The sequence below is a fragment of the Cynocephalus volans genome, chromosome 1 (genome assembly GCF_027409185.1).
Source record: "Cynocephalus volans isolate mCynVol1 chromosome 1, mCynVol1.pri, whole genome shotgun sequence".
NCBI classification, from domain to species: Eukaryota; Metazoa; Chordata; class Mammalia; order Dermoptera; family Cynocephalidae; genus Cynocephalus; species Cynocephalus volans.
In genome coordinates this window covers 51,076,717-51,094,844 of record NC_084460.1, presented here as the reverse complement: position 1 = coordinate 51,094,844, position 18,128 = coordinate 51,076,717, and the positions used below count along the sequence as shown (strand labels likewise).

Genomic DNA, 18,128 nt, shown 5'->3' with positions numbered 1-18,128 from the left:
AAATGCATAAAGGATTTCAAGGTGGTGACAGCACAGCATTAAACCGAGCATGTGTCCTTCTCTGCATGAGGTCCTGTGTGACTGCACAGGTCACTTGCCCAGGATGCCGGCCCTGTGAACTCCCTGGGTATGGATGTCTGTTGATATCTGTGTTCGTGCGGATACCTCTCATCTGTGCTTTGGAATTCCAGCCCCTTAGTCTAGGGGTGCACACCTCCTGGCTTTAGCCTCATTTCCAGCTATCTCCTGTACATACAGACACCGACACAGACATGCAGAAACACAGACACACCCAGTTTCCCTTATTAATTAACTTCTTACATTAGTATGGTACATTTACTACAATTAATGAACTGATTTCTGCATTATTATTAACTAAAGTCAGTAATTTATTCAGATTCCCTTTGTTTTTGCCTTAAAGTCCTTCCATTTTAGGATCCCATCCAGAGCACCACATGCCATTTAGTTGTCATGTCTCCTGAGGCTCCTCTTGCCTGTGGGTTCCTTCAGCTTTGCTTGTTTCTGATGACCTTGATAGTCAATCAGCATTTGCTGGAGAGTTGATGTAATCCTCTCCCAGTACTGCTCAGTCTTTCTCAACCCCACCTATTTTAAAATCCAGCTTAAATCCCCCATCCTCTGCCTGTGGTCTAGCTGCTTCTGAACTTGGACGGCAGGTGGTCTCAGTCATGGGGTCCTCAGCCTGGAGTCCTCGTGACCTTGGGCTTTCAGCCGTTGTGACCTGTGCCTGGCACAGAGCACACCCTGTGGCCTTGCTTTTTGCGTGGAGACTAGATCGTAAGAGCCTTTTAAGGGGTAAGGTTTCTTTTTTTCTTTTAACTCTTCCTTAGGGCCTGGTTAGGGAAGAGCCCCTGAAAGTGACACTTGGGGTCCAGAAGCAGACTTCTTTTCTCCCCTCCTGTTGTGGGATTAGGGATTGGGTTCAACTTCCTGTTCTGGGGTAGAGCCTCAGGTCAGGGAAAGGGGAAGAGGGTGGCTGAGAGTGGTCTGGGAGTCAGGTTTGCAAGTGGGACCAAGAGCTGGAACCAGGAGCCTCCTGAGAAACCTGTAATTGTCAAAGGAAAGGAAATGGGAATTCTCCTTCAGAAACTTTCTCCAGCAGAGCCCTGCTTTGGATCCCTCTGTCTAAACTCCGGTGTTTTGTTTGCTGGGGCTCGGTGCATCTTTGGGGTTCTGAATCCCTAGGGGGTTGTATTAGTCCATTTCTGTTGCTTATAACAATACTAGAAACTGAGTAATTTGTTAAAAACACAAACAAGGTTTATTTCTTACAGTTTCAGAGGGTGGAAGTCTAATGTCCAGGGGAGTGCATCTGGTGAGGGCCTTGTTCTTGGTGGCGACTCTGCAGGGTGTCACATGGTGAGAATGGTCTGAGCAAGAGAGCTAAGCTGCTCACTAGCTCTCTGTGTGAAGCCATCAAAACCATGCCTATGGCCACTATGAAACCATCAATGGATTAATCCATTCACAAGTGTACAGTTCTCACAATCGAATCACCTCTTAAAGGCCTCATCTTTCAATTACCATAATTGGATTTCCCACCCTCTTAACATTGTCACAGTGGAGATTGTTTCCAGTGAGTTTTGGGGCATATTCAACTCAGCAGAGGGGAGTTTATGAGGCCCACCGCCTTGCTCCTGGACCATTGGAGGAGGCTGCCAGCTTCCCCTTCATCTCTGGTGTTGAGTCTCTTCTCTCTGCTGGCACCATACCCACAGGTCATTTGGGTGGGGTCCCTGCTTTGAGTCTGGGAAACAGTTTCTCCCCCAGCCCACAGCTGGCCAGCCGCCCACACAGGGTGGACAACTCCCGCCGTGTTTGCCCCACTAGCTGTGACCTTAGACAGGGCCTCTGCCCCTCCTCAGCTGCAGACCTAGTGCTTCCAGTCAGCACTTGCCTTTCCCTGCGTGGGACTTTCTCAAGCCACCAGGAGTTGAGGTGCCTGGGAGCAGCCTTGCATCAAGGATGAACAGGAATTGGTGGACAGGTTCCCTGGCCTCCTGGACACTCGGAGCACGGTCTCCAGAAGTCCTGATGGGTTCAGGCTCCAGAGCCCACAGTGTCCTGTTTTGGTTGATTTCTATCCCTGTCTCACTTTTCTGCCCCCTCCAGGTGGTTTCTGGGGTCACCTCTCAGATAAACTCCTTGCATTCAAGTTCTTGACTCAGGATCTGCTGTGGGGGGGGGGGGGTCCCTGAAACGTGACAGAGGATGAGAGTATCTACCGCACAGGAGGAGCCCACAGCTAGAGGTGCGCGCAGCACCAGTCGCAGCTCCTGGGAGCCCGCAAGTGCTTTCCTTGGCCTCGCTCTTCCTGGTAGCACTGTGGCTTCAGCATGCTGCAGTCAGAACAAGTCCTAGACACCCCTTTTGCCCTGCTTGTAGACATTCCCACCTGGTCTGTGTTTTTGAGAATCTGGAAGTTGGCAGTCACTTTGCTTGCTGCTTCTGCACACTCTACTGTTAAGTTTATTTCCTTTCCCCGTCGTCTGCCTGCTTCACTCCACGTTTCTGTGTCAGGGTTTGGAATCTTAAAACAGCCCGTGGTTCTTTAAAAACAAAAAGAGTTGCAGAGATGACCCAGCATGAAACTGTGTTGGTGTTGGTTTGTTTATTCCTTAAGCATGCGTGAGAGAGGCTGAATTTACCTCGTTCTATTTTGGGCTGGAGGCTGGAGGAAATGGGGCAACCAGGGAATGTCTAGAAAGATGAGTCTCCCAGCCCTCGGCTGCCTTCCCGCCTCCGTGATGCCAGATGCAGGCAGCTGCTTGTCTGCGACGGATTTTCCCCCAGAGCCGTTTCAGAAGCTCCACGGTGCTCCCCCCCTGCTCCCCGCAAGGCCTGGCTCTTCTGGGGGGACTCCCAGAGCTCTTGACATTTCAGCATGAATGTGTCTGATTCGTGCACTGGAAGCAGTAGCTCAGCTCTCATCAGGTTTCAGTGTGGATCACGCTTAAGATGAGTGGGATGATGGAGCCTCCAGGTTTCTGGAAATCCTGGGACTCCATCCCCAGAATCCTGAAGGAGGGTGGACAAGATGGGTCCAAAAGTAAATATGAGATTTGCTTATTCAGCAGCTGCTTCTTGCCTGTCTGAGTCCTGAAGTTTTTCCTGACGTGGGGAGAGGAGGTGGCCCTGAAGAGGTGAGGGATAGGAAATGGAGAAGGCCAGTAGAAAGCCCCAACAACCTGGCAGTTACCAACAGGGGGATCAATCTAGGGTAATTTGACACACTCTTGAGTCCACAGCCAGGCCTGTGGAAGGTGTGGGGTGTGGGGGTGCCCAGGACAGGGTCTCTCTTCAATCACTGTATGAGACCAGGAGCTTGGTGCCCATGACCTGGGAGTGAGCTCCATGGGGGCATGTGTGGAACTGGTGGGCTAAGGCCTCAGGGAACTGGGAGGCAAAGCCATATCTGGAGGTTCCTGAGTAACTTGAAAAAACATTCACTGTTCTTTCAGTAATATAAACTACCGTATGTGAAGCCAGAAAACCTGCTTGCCTGGTAAGAATACTCAGAGAGTACTAGCACATTCACCCAACATAAACGGCTTATCGACGGAGGTACATTCTGAGCAATGCAATTTTGTCACTGTGCACACATTGTGGAGTGTCCTTACACAAACCTATGGTATAGTCTCCTGTGCACCCACAGCTCCATTATAATCTTATGGACCACAGCCCTATATGTGGGTTGTGGCTGAGCAAAATGTCCTTATGTGACACATGCCTGTGCTTGAGACCTACTGTATGTGTTGTGTGCTAGGTGCTGGGGCTATTATAGTGGTGAACAAAATAGGACAAGTTCTTGCTGACAGGGAGCTTAAAATCTGCTGGGGAAAAAGGAAAAACCAAAGAACTGTACAAACACATTTCAGCTGCAGCCTCAGTGTGCTGCACAGGGAGGACTTGGGCTTTGAGGTCATCTAGTGGATGTCTAGTGCCATCACGGTGTGGTGGATGCTTCTCTGGGGAACTGAAGGATGAGCAGGTGTGACAGGTAAAAATGCAAGGAACAGTGTTATAGGCAGTGGGAATAGCACGTACAAAGGCCTATGGCAGGCTGGAATCTGGCACGATGGAAAGCCTGAACAGGAGCCAGGGTGGGAGGGGAGTGTGGTGAGAGTGGCTGGACCACCCAGGGCCTTACAGGCAGGGAGACTAAAGCCCCTGTGCTCATCTGGAATTAATAAAAGCACCTCCTTTCTCTCCCTAAAGTTTCCTGGTTTGGATCATCAGTTACATAGTCTCTTATTATGGAACACATTAGGGATTTTGGGGTTTTTATCCTAAGAGCTTATAAAGGGTTAAAGGCAGGCAGTTCACGCAAGCTGCTGGGAGCAGGGGAGCATGGGGTTAGAAGGGTGAAAGTAGACCTCTGAGTTTCTCCCTCTGCCATTGGAACCATAACAGCCTGCAGGGCCGGGACTCCCGAGCTGGATCAGGGCTCCAGGCCAGCTCAGTTTACCACCTGCATGCACACCTGAATTTCCCTGAGTCTCAGTCTCCCCCCTGTGAGGGGGACAAGAGCACCTACGTTTCAGGTATTGTAGGATTCAGTGGGCTTACTCTAAGATCTAAAATTGTTCTAAGATCATAGCATCTTGAATTGGGGCCAGCAGGATGCACTAGTGAACTCCTTGCTTTATGACCAGGGCAGTGTATGTCCAGTGGTGGAAATCCACATTGACGTTGAGTTTTCCAACCAGCCAGGAACCTTGAACCTCTGGCTCTGTGCTGGCATCTTGACAGTTATCCCCATTTTACAAACAAAAGAACCTGAGGGACAGAGGTCAGCTTGCTCAGGGCCACTCACTGGGGTTCAACTCCAACTTTCCCCGCATCACAGTGATGCCTGCATCCCTGACCACCCAGAGTGTGACCCAAGGACCACCCCGAGGACTTCATCACAAAGAGCAGCCTGGTCTCTATCCAGCTCTCCTGACTGACTCTGCTGGTGGATGAGTCTCTGAGGTGGGGGGCTTCCATTTCTGACTGTGAGCGTCTTCCCTCTCAACTCTCTACCCCTGTGATCTCAGGTATACACCAGTTTGAGAGCCCCTTTACCATACTCTGTTGCTGGAGTAGACATTTCTTTGCAGCAGGACTTCGTAGAGGCTTTGAAGAGCTAACATGCATCAGGAAATCTCTAAGGAGCAACATATCACGTGGTGCACCCACCCTTATTTAACTGCAGAGCTGATTTTTAACCCTCTCATTTTCCTCTCTCAGCCTATTAATGAGATGCAGTTTTTGAGACCTTGATAAATTCTAAATCCTTCATATTGCAGATGGGGAAACTGAGGCTCAGGACTTAATGGCTGCTGATGTGCTTCCTGACTCTGACAACACAGGCCTCCTGGGCACTGGACAGGAGTGTTCCAGATCTTCCTGTGAGTGCTGGGGCGGGCTCCTTTTGTGGTCAGCTGGCCCTGCCCAGAGAGAGAGACAGGCCTGGGTGGGTGGGAAAGCTGTGGGCTGGCCACCCGAGCCATGTCTGTTGCAGGAGCATATTGTGCTTCTTTGTGTATTTTTCCACCTTTCTCCCAAATGACTTAATTTTAGTCTTCCTGGATAGGCGTAGCTTTAAAGAAAGTGTGTTTAAAAAAAGCCTTGGACTTCCCTGACTTCATCTTCCTGTCTTGGGACGCCAGTGACTGTTTGGGTGACTTGGTAGAAAAGCAGGGCATTCCCCTGAAGCCAAGGGTGGGGGAGCCCAGGGCCCGGGCTGGGTCCTCCCCAGCCTGGGGCTCCAGAGGGGCACCCCGTGGACCTGGGAGCCTGACGGCTGCGGGTGGGGCAGCTTCCTCCGTGGGCTCTTTGATCTCCTTCCCAGGCTTCCCTGCAGGCTGCTGTTTGCGCCCTGGTCTGACTCCAGGTGCACAGCGGGTTGCTGGTTTCCCAGCCTGACTCACCGTCAGCAGCCACATGCCTGCTGTCCCTCTGTGACATCATGTCAGCCTGGGAATGCTCCGGTCTCTCGCTCTCTCTCTTCTGAGGAATGTTCTTGGGGCCCAGCAGCAGTTCACAACATGCAGGGCTTCAAAATAATGTCCAGCCTTGCAGTTTTCCAAAGAGCAGCAGGGTGAGGGTGTGGGTCAGAGTAGAGGTGGGGGAGACAGTCCTCTGGAACTGCGAGCTGTGGAGCAGATTCTCTCTACCCCTGCTTAAAACACTGCCTGGCTTCCCAGATCTCAGGACCAATTTCCTAGGGCCACAGGCCCTGCTGGTCCTGGCCACTGTGCACCTGTACCCCCAGCTTCGCTCATTCTGTTCCCTCTTCTGGGAGCACTTTTCCCTGCCCTCTTGGCTGCGTTAGCCCTGGGGCAAGCATGTAGCATGTAGCCTCACCTTTCTGACCTTCCTTGGGAGATGTTCCCCTCAGTCTCCAAGTCTAGTCCTTTTGTCTTGCTTACCCGGAGGACTTTACTTTCCCCCGCATCACTTAATTAGGGTCTCTACTACCTTCCTTTGTGCGATGCATTCCCAGCCTCTGCACCCAGAGCACTGTCTTCGGCTGCCCTTGTGTACTCTGGCTCTGAGCAGAGCACCTAATGATAGGCGGCGTTCCAGTGAGGATTTTAGGAGTGGAACTGCCCCACTTCTTCCAACTGCTGCAACACGTGACCACTAGCCTAGAGGCTTAAGACAACACAAAATTATTTTATTGTAGTTCTGGAGGCTCAAAGTCTGAAATGGGTTTCATTAGGCCAAAATCAAGATATCCATGGGGCTGCATCCCTTCTGGAGGCTCTAGCGGAGAATCTGTTTCCTGCTTTTTCCATCTTCTAGAAGCACGCTCATTACTGGGCTGGCTGCTCTTCATGCCGCTTCCCATCCGGGCCTGCTGCTCATTAGCTGGGGACTCTTTTTTTTAACTCCTCCACCCTGTTGTCTCACCTATTCAGTGAGGATCAAGATTGCACCTACCTTGTTGGAGGAGGGCGGGATTAGGTGAGAGGGTGTTACTCGAGAGCCTGGCACACAGTAGTTGCCTGGGGTGTGGTCTTGGGGTGCTGAGGCCATCAGCCAGACCTTTCAGAGAGACCCTGGATGGTTCCACATGTGGCCCTTCTCAACCCTGGCTTGCACCTCCTCCCAGGAGGTGGTGGGCTGAGTCTGAGAGTCCCAGGGGGAGTCATACTGGGTCTGGGGTTGTCATGGCAAGAGCATTTTTTATCACACCACCCTGGACTGTGTTCCAGAACTGGATTCTAATTCCCATTTAGCCACCGGCAGCCCATGCACAAAACAGAAACTCTCTGGTCTGAGCTGATAATTAAATCTGGTGGAGTGTATATCCAAGGTCCTTTTTGGTTCTTTAGATCCCTGATGGTTGGGTCCACTGGCAGGAAATCAAAGGAAGTGTCTTTCCCACAGCACTGACACCGGGTCCTAAGACAGGATCTGGACTGTCCCTGGTAACAGGCAGTGGGCACTGTGGGACCCAGTAGGACTCCATGTTTCCCACGGCTCCTACTCATGCTTGTGTTGTCCCAGGGCCAGAGAAACCCTCAGACTTCCAGACTCTGCTCTGTTACGCAGGACCAGTTTCAGGGCTGTCCTCCCTGGAGCTGTGTTTGCACAAAGTATTAACAGTTTCTTGGAGGCCCTGGTCCAAGGGAGTCGCACCCTGCATCCCACATGGGATTCTTACTCATCCCGGAGTGGGTCGTGGATGAAGGCCCTGGAGGGTTGCAGTCTCTAAATAGCTTCTAAGTAGTCCCAGGGCAAAAAAAAAAAGACTTTCCACCATCCCACGTTTGAGTTTTTAAAATACCCACTTTTCCATTGTGATAGATCTTTCCAGGGAAAGGTGGGCTGAGAGACAGGGGAAACTCACTCTGGTATGTGCACCTCCTCCTGCTTCTCCCTCTGGGATGAGGTTTCCGCTGGTCCACAGATGTGTCCCTGGGAGGAAGCACCGCAAGCCTCAGCCACACACTAGCCCCAGGCTGGTGGTTAAATATTAACACTTCTCAGCACCCGGGAATTGGAGTTCCTGGTGGTTCACACCTCACAGAGCAGGGCTTTGGGGACACCTGGTTTCAGGAGGGGAGAATTTGAGCTTCTGGGTCTTGCCACTGTTTCTCAGCAGCACAAGAAAGTGGAAGGAACACTACATTTATAGTCATGAGTCATGTGACCCGTGCCCCGGCCCTGCCGCTTGGAGGAGTGGGCAAAACTGTCCCCACATGTAAGAGGGTGTGAGAGGCCAGCCGCCTCGCCCAGGTTCGTTCTGCAGGTCCAATGGAACATGAAGATGTGTTGCCCTCGTGCAGAATCTAGCTCTTTTAGAAATAGGGTATGCTAAAAATTTCTAACTTGAGACAGTATTGACATACATGTGTTAGCTTTTAAAGGGGAACACCATACTTAAGAGTGAATTGTTGCTGAAACTCTGGAGTACGTGCATATAAGCTTTCGTGCAGAGGTGTGTAAACTTTAGAAATTATTAGCTTAATGGTACTCTGCTCTATATTTGAGGCTTATATCAGGTTTATCCATTTAAAAAAACAACCTTATTGAGATACAATTCAGATACTGTACAATTCACCCTTTTAAAGTGTACAATTCAGTGGTTTTGGGTCCATTTAGAGTTGGGTAACCAGCACCACTATCTAACACGAGAACGTTTTTGTCCCCCAAAAAGGAAACTCCATACTCATTAGCAGTCATCCCCATTTTGCCTCTCACTCTAGCCGTTGGCAACTGCTAATCTACTTTCTGTCTCCAAGGATTTGCCTGTTCTGGATGTTTTATGTAAAAGGAATCATGCACTATGTGGTCTTTTGTGTCTGACTACTTTTACTTAGCATAATGATTTCAAGGTTCATCTAGATTATAGCAAGTATCAGTATTTCATTCTTTTTTATTGCCAAATAATATTACATTGTATGGATCTACCATATTTTGTTTATCCATTCATTATTTGATGGACATTTGGGTTGTTTCCACTTTTTTGCCTATTATGAGTAATGCCACTATGAACATTGGTGTATAAGATTTTGTATGGACATATATTTTCATTTCTCTGGGTAGGAGAATTGCTGGGTCATATGGTAACTCCATGCTTCACCTTTTGAGGACTGCCATACTGTTTTCCAAAGTGGCTGCACCATTTTACAATCCTGCCACCAGTGCATGAGGGTTCCAGTTTCTCCACATCCTTGATAACCGCACTTGTCATTGTGTTTTTGCTTCCAGCCATGCAGTGGGTGTGAAATGCTATCTCACTGTGGTTTTGATTTGTATTTCCCTGATGGCTAGTGATTCTGAGCATCTTTTCATGGGTTCGTTGGCCATTTGTGCATCTTCTTTAGAGAAATCTCTATTCAAATTGTCCTTATCTATATTTGAAATCAATGGCACGCTAGCTTTAAAATATGGGTTCCAAACTTGCCCTCTTCCATTTTCTTGACCCAATTGTACAAGAAGGAATTACCTGTTGATAATGTGGTAAATTTGTGGAATAAAACCATCTGAGGTGTGTGAGTGGGAAAGGCCTTTTATTCCTATTTCAGTTTCTTTTGGGCAACTAAAATTTTAATTTCTTTTTGTATTGACTTTAGCATTTTGTATTTTCTCAGAAATTTACATCGTACACATCCTGTTTTATAACACCTCTTTGCTTAATGCCATATTCCCCCCTTGTTAACAAGCACAGATGTATGGGATCCTTTGAAGCAGCTCTGTAGGGCTCTATCGCCTTGGATGTGCCATGATGTTTTTACCAATCTCTCCTGATAGATGGTTAGTTTTCAGTTATTCTGTTACAATGTTGTTTGGGTTCTCTCTCTCTGAAACTAACCACCCACACGTAGTGGCTTAAAACAACAACCATTTTATTGCTCAGGAATTTGGGCAGGGCTTAGCCGGGTGGTTTTTCTACTCTTTGTTGTGTCTGCTGTGGTCACTGATGAAGCTGGGAGCTTGGCTGGGGCAGGAACGCCCAAGATGGCACCTCACCTGGGAACTGGCTTCTCTTTCTCTCCATTTGTAGACCCTCATTTTCCACAGCCTCTACCTCCCTCCTCTCCACACGGTCTCTCTCACCAGCAGTGGAGTCAGATTTCTTGGTTCAGTGGCTAGCTTTCCAGAGAGCTAAAATAGAAACTGCTAGGCCTCTTATGTCCTAGCCTGTACTGGGCAGGGTCTCGCTTCCACTGAGTCCTACTGGTCACAGCAGATCACATGGTCAGTCCAGACTTCAAAGATGGGGAACAGACCCCACAGCTTTCTGGGAGAGCAGTGTGTGGGTATAGAGGTAGGAGGTAGCCATATTTGCAGAAAATCTGGCACAACTGTGAACATCCTTATATACTTTGTTGAATTTTGGAGTCAAAGGAGAACATTCTTTGAATGGATATGTGGTCTGTTGACTGCAGGATCTCAGGCAGATCACATAGCCTCTGGGGCAAGGCATATAAAGTCTTAATCCTAAAATTTCCTGCAGTTTAGTAGAGAATAGACACCAACACTGATGTGACTTGTAATAACTATAGACACTCTACAGGAAGTTTGTTGCCAGGCTAGTCTTAACTTGGTTCTCTCCAATCATTGAAGATGGCATTATCCCCATTTTACAAAGGAAGAAACTGAGACTCCAAAATTAGCTGGCTTAACCTCCATGCCATCTCCATTCCCTGCCATCTGGATCTCATCCTCTTCTAGGATTTTCTCTGCCCTGCACAGTGTTGTCACAACAACATGCATCATATGGGATTTGACAACTTCTTGTGCCTCTCTTGTCCCCTGGTGAGGTGGCGTGTTAAGGAGGTGACAGGACTTAAGGGCTCAAGTTCTCGAGTCAGGTTTCCTGTCCTGCAACCTCAGTCTGCCCCTGTGGACAAATGGTTTCACTTCACCGACCCTCACTTTCCTCATCTGTGGAAAAGAAACAGTCTCACCATAACATAGGGAGATTCAGAGGATTGGTGCATGGACAGCACCTTGATTTCCTGTAGTAGTGAAGGTGGAAGAACACATTTAGGTTCCTGGGGGCCCTTCAGCCTGAGCCTTCCCTGCCTCTCTCACTTTGGGTGGGTCGGGGAGGCCAATATGTTCTCTGTAAATAAAAATATCACTAGGGCTCATTCAGTGCTCCCCTGGGTGTAAGAACCAGTGTTCTTTTAAGATGCTCAGGGTAATAGCTAGAAATTTCCACCTTCCCAGCTGTCGGTCTGGACTTGGCTGCTCAGGAATTCCTCCGTGGTCCTTCTGAGGCAGTCCAACCTCAGGCCCGGGCTGTCACACTCTGCCCATCTCAACAAGGTTCCCCTATCCTGATGCCTTCAAAGGCAGGTCTGGCTCTTCTAAGCGTGCCCAGAAAAACTACAAACTATGACTGGGGGGGAAGGGAGTTGACACATTCATGTTGATTCACGGCTGAGTCAGTGCCAGCCCGGAACATCTGGCCCTCAGTGTCACGCCTGGAATAGGAGAAGGTTTAGTATCGTTTGGCATGGTGTTCTCTACACAGAGGCCTAATACTGTTCCTTCAGTTATGATTCCCTGTTTCACTGCCCATGAGGGCCTGTCCAGATATCTGGTCACATTTTCCTGCAAATAACAATGTTCCAGCAAAATCACCCCCCAACTTTGTGACTTCAGTGCTGTGGTGTGGGTTTCTCTTACAGGCACCCTGGGAGCCTGGTTCAGTAGGAGAAACTGTTTTGATTTGGAGTGGTGTTTCTTCTCCCATCTGTTACTTGTTGAGGATGGCTAACTGGTGCAGGGATGAGCTTTGGTAGATTTCCGGAGCCAGGAAAGTCATCAGGGCAAACTGGAGATGAGGACAGCAGGAAAGTCTTGTTTGTAAGTTGGAGACCTGTGTGAACATCCCCAAAGCCAGTTCTGAAAGTACCTCTGAAAGGGTCCTGAGAAGAAGTAGAAGTAAATGGGTCGTAAAAAACCCTCTCATTATTTTAATTCAGTTTGGACATAGAAGTCAAATTTAGGGCCTTCAAAATCCTGTGTGTCTCTAAAAAGACTTTCCCACTTCTGTAATTTCTCTGTTTTGGGGAGAGGAATGGGTTTCTCATAGATCATAAGGAAGTTGGATTCGGCAGGCTGGGGACGATATGTTGTGTCGTGGCTGTGTTTTGTTGGTCATGAGATCAGAAGTCATACAGCAGTCACACACACTACATAATTGTTGTAGTCCATTCACACTGCTCTAACAAAATACCCGAGACGGGGTGATTTGTAAATTACAGAAGTATATTCTTCACAGTTCTGCAGTTGGAAAATCCAAGATCAAGGTGCCAGCAGGGTCGACATCTGGTGAGGACTCTGCTTCAGGATGCCTCCTTGTTGCTGTGTACTCATATGGTGGAAGGTGGAGGGCCAAAAAGAGACCAAACTCCTTCCCTGAAGCCATTTTATAAGGACACTAATCCATTCATGAGGGTGGAGTCCTCATGGCCTAATCACCTCTCGAAGGTCCTACCTCTGATAATGTTACATTGGGGGAAAATTTTCAACATGAGTTTTGGGAAGGATGCAAACATTCGTATCATAGCAATTGTATAACTCAGTATTTTCTGAATCGGGTTCTGGGGGTTGTTCAGTATTACTTAAAAAGTGGGGTGTGGGGTGAGGATGATCCCTCCTCCATCCGTGGTCCTAGTGATGCTGCCCATCACCGTGCAGTGGCTGCCCTCCTGTGGCCAGGAGCTGGGCCCCTGACTTGACTGGGCCAACTAGATTCTCTGCCCCCAGGCTTTTGGATGGATAGATGCAAAGAGGGAAAAACAGCTAAGATTTCTTCCTTCTGTAATGTGCTTGATGAGACAGCCCTGTGCCCTCACACCTACCTTGGCTCCCGTCTGTTTCTGAGCCTGGTTTTCCATCCCTGTGTAGGCTTCTCCGAGTAACCTGTTAACTTCTCAGCCCATGTCTAGTGGGCTTTGAGTTAAAATAAATTTAAGAAACTGGCTAACATTGTAATGTTACTGTGTACCTTCTCTGAGCCTTATACATATTGATGTGCCTGATGAAAGTCTAACGTGTTATACATGCAGCAGAATTATAATTTGGCAGACCTCACAAATTTGGAGGTCTCCAGGCCGCACAGGAAGGGTAAATGGGAATGGTTGCCACTAGTTTTAATAGGGAGAGTTAGGGACTAGGGCAAACCTGAGGCATGTCCCTCATCTAAAGTGACATCTGCTGCTTGCCTCCAGCCAATGACTGAGTGGTTATATTACGAGTTTATTTTGTCAAAGGCTCTGACAGCTACACCTGAGCATAGGTAATGTCCAGAACTGTCTTCGTGGTATTGTTGCAAGCTTGGGCTTGCAGCTAGCCTTGTTGGGTTCCGATCCTGCCTGGACTATCAGTTTTGTGTTTTGCATAATGGTGTGGGTAACATCAACCACCTCCTAGAGCTGTTGTAAGGACTCAGTGACAAGATGTTAGTTAGATATTTCAGTCCAGAGCCTGGCATTTAGTAAGTGCTGAATAAATAGTTGCTACCTGTGATGTCTTTATGTGTGAGTACAGAAAATTCACCCACATTTCCAGGAAAATTAGATGACACCCGGTATGATAGAGATTGTCATTGCCCTGGGGCAAGGGCCAGTTTGGTATTGTTCATCATTATACCCCAGTGCCTGACACAACATACAGGTTCAAATATTTTATTGACTATTGAAAGACTCAAAGTATTAAAACTTTGAATTCTTATAATTAAAAGTACACAAAGGATGTTATGAAGACCTTATATACCAGAATTCTATCCAGGAATGTAATATTCCACTATTCACCCACTCATTTTTCTATTAATCCATCCGTTTATTGACCCACCCATCCACCCAACCAACCTACCATCCTACCATCCTTCCATCCATCCATCCATCCATCCATCCATCCATCCATCCAACCATTCCCCCATCTTCCATCTCCTACAGGGTCAATTGTGGTTTAACCCATTTTGCTACTGCAAAAAATAAGAGAGAATGAAAGGATTTGCACCTCCTAACATGTGGTAAGCTCAAGAAGAAGTTGAATGTCATGGAAATGAAGTGTCTGCCCTGGTGCTCAGTTTCCTGAGCTCAAATCCCAGTGTGGCAACTTCCTGGTTAAATGGCCTTGAACAAGTCATGGTTTTACCATGTTTTGGATGGAGATAATAATCCTACAATTTAGGTTTGTAAGAATTGTATGAGATAATGTGTATAGACCACTGGAGACAGTGTCTGGCACTTGGTGAATCATCTGATCAGTGTCAACTTCTGCTCCCTGAGACTCTCCCAGTAACATGGAGGCTGTATAATTCCTGCCTTACTGTACTCTGTCTCTCTGCGTTCCCTTCTAACAATTTGTAAGGTGAGATTGCCACAGAGCAGCTCCCTGTTCTCTGTATGTATCTCTTCATACGTCTTCTGCACTCCAGAACTACTGGGGGTCTTTATGCCTGGAACTTGGTCTGATGAACCCAAGACTGGTGGGTCCCCTCCCACCTTCTCCACCCCATGAGGCTCCCTCCTCCTTCAGTGGCTGGCTATCAGGGTGGCTGAGCTGTGACCCAGCTAATTTGGAGCCTGTGTCTCTCTCCTTCTCTCTCGCAGGGAGTCGGATCTCTTCCTGCTTGACAGTCGCACCCTCTGGGCCTCAGAGGAGGGCTGGCTGGTATTCGACATCACGGCCACCAGCAACCACTGGGTGGTCAACCCACGGCACAACCTGGGCCTGCAGCTCTCGGTGGAGACTCTGGATGGTGAGTCCCTGGCCATTGCCACCACTAGTTCTAATGCAGTCTGTGCTCCTGGACTTGAGGAGGATCTCAGCAGTGTTCATGCATGTTTTCATCAAGAACAGGCTCTGCTTGCCTCTCCCAACCAGTACTCAGTGTTAAGCCTTTTGATGCAAACCGGAAGCAGCCCCTGCTCCCTTTGTACAACAATATTACATGTTTGGCCATACCTGGATTGGGTGAGGCCTCGTTGCTCAAAGGGTGGTCCCACACCAGCAGGGTCATCCCTTTTAGTAGAAATACAGAATCTCAGCCTACCCCAGACCTGCTCCATCAGAACCTGCACTTTAACCAGAGCCCCAGGTGATGCCTGGACATGCAACAGTCTGGGAAGCATTGGTGCAGCCTTCTCAACCTCATGGCACATAGCATTCTGGGCTGTCCTGTGCATTGTAGGATGTTTAGTGGGGTCCCTGGCTTTACCCACTAGATGCCAGTAGCACTTTCTAGTTGTGACCTCCAAAAATGTCTCCAGATCTTACTAGATTTGCAGAATTGGCCCTGATTTAGAACCACTGCACAGGTGCAAGGCATTTGCCCCTTCCAAGAGACCCGGAATGTGGTTCTGAGTTCTGAGTTCTTGGGGAATCCATTGTTAGCCTGCCGTCCCCTCTTCATCTCTCACTGCCCACCACACATCTGCCTCCTTTAAGAAGGTGGGACAGGAAGGTGAGAGGGGTACTGGAGGTGGGCTTGGCTGTGCTAATTTCTCCCTCCCCTGGAGTGTGTTTCTAATTAAGTGGGGCTGTTTTCTGGGTGTGTAGCTTCTATCTTCCACCAGTTTCAAGAAAAAAAAATTTTTTTTCATTTGTTTTTGAATAGGAAATACATGCCCATGGCTCCAAAGTTAAACATTACTAAAGTGTGTAACAGTAAATGGCTTCCCTCTGACTTTATTCTTCCAGCTGCTGAGTTCCACTTCCCAAAGGCAACTGCTATTTCCATGAATATCTTTTCAGAGATGCTCTCTGGATATTTCAGCTATTACATATAGATTCTGCTTTCTGTTTTGTTTTTTTTTTCTCCCATAAATGATGGTATAGCATACACAGCTTATCTTGGAGATTGGTCCTGTCAACCATTAAAGATCTTCCTTGTTTTAAGGCTAATGTATTTTGTGTCGATGTGCAGAGCGAGTGTAGCTCTGCCACTCACTCACTGTGTGACTTTGGATAACTTCCCTAACCTGTGAGAGCCTTGTCTGTCTCATCTCCAATGTGCAGGTGATAAGACGGCCTGGGCCACTGGGTTGTTGTGAGGCTTAATGAGTCAATATGGAAAGAGTTCTAAAAATAGTGCCTTGATGTGCATAAGGACATCCTGGGCATCTTGTTAAAATACAGATTCTGATTCAGCAGGTCTCGGGCAGGGGGGAGCCTGTATTTCCAAATAGCTCCTGGTGATGCACAGGCTGCTGGTCACTGGACCACGCTTTGAGTGGTGATGTCTTAGAACAGGACATGCCTACATTACATATGCCCTAAATGGGAGTTGTTACTATTACTATTATTACCACTGAAATTGATGGTAATAATAGTATTACCATTACTAGTACTTGATTGAGGATTTATCCAGTCCTCTCAAGATGGACATCCAGGTGTTTTCCAGTCTTTTGCTCTAATAAACAGGGCTGCAGTGGAAAACCATGGTGCATATGTCATTTTTCAGTTGAGTGAGTGTAGCTCTAGGATAAATTCCTGGAAGTGACATCTTCTATTTGTAGTTTTATAGATACTGTCAATTTGCCCTCTTTAGAGGCCATTCTGTTGCTCCCCCGCCAGCAGTATGGGTGGGCGCCTGCTGCCTCTTCCTTGCCAGTTCGGGTTCTTGGGCGCACCTGTTCGCTTTTCGGTGGATGACCCACGGCGTCCTGTGGTCGCTTTGCTTTCCTCTCCCTTCTGTTGTGGCACAGCATCTTTGCATGTGTGCCGTTTGCTGTTTCTCCCCACGCACCGTCTGTTCCTATCCTCTGCTCATCATTCTAGTTGGTTCTTGGTTTTGGCTGTTTGCAATTCGAGCAGCAAATATTTTCCCAGTTTTTAGTTTTCTTTTTACTTATGTTAGATTTTTCCAAGTAGATTCAGACAAAGTGGCTGAATTTAATACCCTTTTCCTGGGCTTTGCCTCTTTTCCTTCCTATCAGAGGCCATTGCCTTTGGTCAGGAGGTTGGGAGTGTGGGAGAGAATCTGGCCAGCATCTGGGGGATGATTTAATAAAAGTATAGTATAGGTGCCCGTTCTTATCTCTTTCTTCAACTCAGGTACGTGTTAGTAGGGTATGGGGAGCAGGAACAATTCCTACATGTCAGAGGCTTGTAGAGATCTCTGTGAGAAAAGAGAGACACCCCCCCCCACACCCAACATACATACCATCCAGAACATCCCCTCTGCCTGAGTTCAGAAAACCAGAATTACTCGCCACATGCCATGTGGGAGGTACTGCAGAGTTCGCACTCTTGTCTCCTGCTTTCAGATCAGTCTTTTCTCTACTCATGGTATCCCCACTTTCTTCTCCTCTATGTCTCTTCCTTTTTCCATGCTCCTGAGAAATACAGGGGATCCTAGAAGGTACTAGAGCCTTCCATTGATCTGTAACAGGGGTTGGCAAACTATACCTTGCTGCTGACTGAGCCAGCCTCCAGTCTGGTTTTTTTTTTTTTTTTTTTTTTTGTGGCCTGTGAGCTAAAAACAGTTTTAAGTGGCTGAGAAAAATCATAAGAATAATATTTCGTGATACATAAAATTATATGAAGTTCACATTTTCACATTTTGGAGTCCATAAACAGTGTTTTATCAGCACACAGCCACACTCACTCATTTACATATTGTCCAAGGCCACTTTTGTGCATAAAGTTGAATAATTGTGACAGAGACCCAATGACCCACCAAACTGAAGATATTTATTATTATTAGAAATATTATTTACAGAAAAAGTTTGTGACCCCTGCCCTATACCAGCAGTTCACAAACTGTGTTCCATGAAGTGTCAATAGGTGTCCCTGGAAAAAGGGAAAGGTTTCATGGTCAGTTAAGCGTGAGGGATGCTAGGCTGGATAAACTAAATGGGTTTCTCTGCAGGACTTATCAGAGCCTTTATTTTACTGATTGTGAATCTCCAGATGGGGAATATTACATAGAGGAACTCCAGACTTATCTGAAATAGAATTATTCGACTCTTCTGTTTCCTTGAAAGCCCCCTGTGGAGCATATTGAGGATGAGATAAAAACGAAGTAACGTAGCTAATGTGGACTTGATCCCCCTCTTCAGAATGACCACTTCCCTGGGCTTGTGGATGTCATCTAGACCTTTCAACGTGACCCAGTGGGTCCCATGCTTCTCTGTCTTGCC

The 18,128-nt window shown here is 47.7% G+C and overlaps 1 protein-coding gene across 2 annotated transcripts in view; it reads left to right on the top strand.

Moving 5' to 3' along the window:
• Nucleotides 1-18,128, top strand: part of BMP7 (bone morphogenetic protein 7) — an 87,990-nt gene that overhangs the window by 42,519 nt on the left and 27,343 nt on the right. For both annotated transcript variants that reach the window (XM_063105481.1, XM_063105475.1), the window contains exon 3: nucleotides 14,595-14,743. In XM_063105481.1, the coding sequence (XP_062961551.1) occupies nucleotides 14,595-14,743 (149 nt within the window). The remainder of the gene's footprint in view (nucleotides 1-14,594; nucleotides 14,744-18,128) is intronic.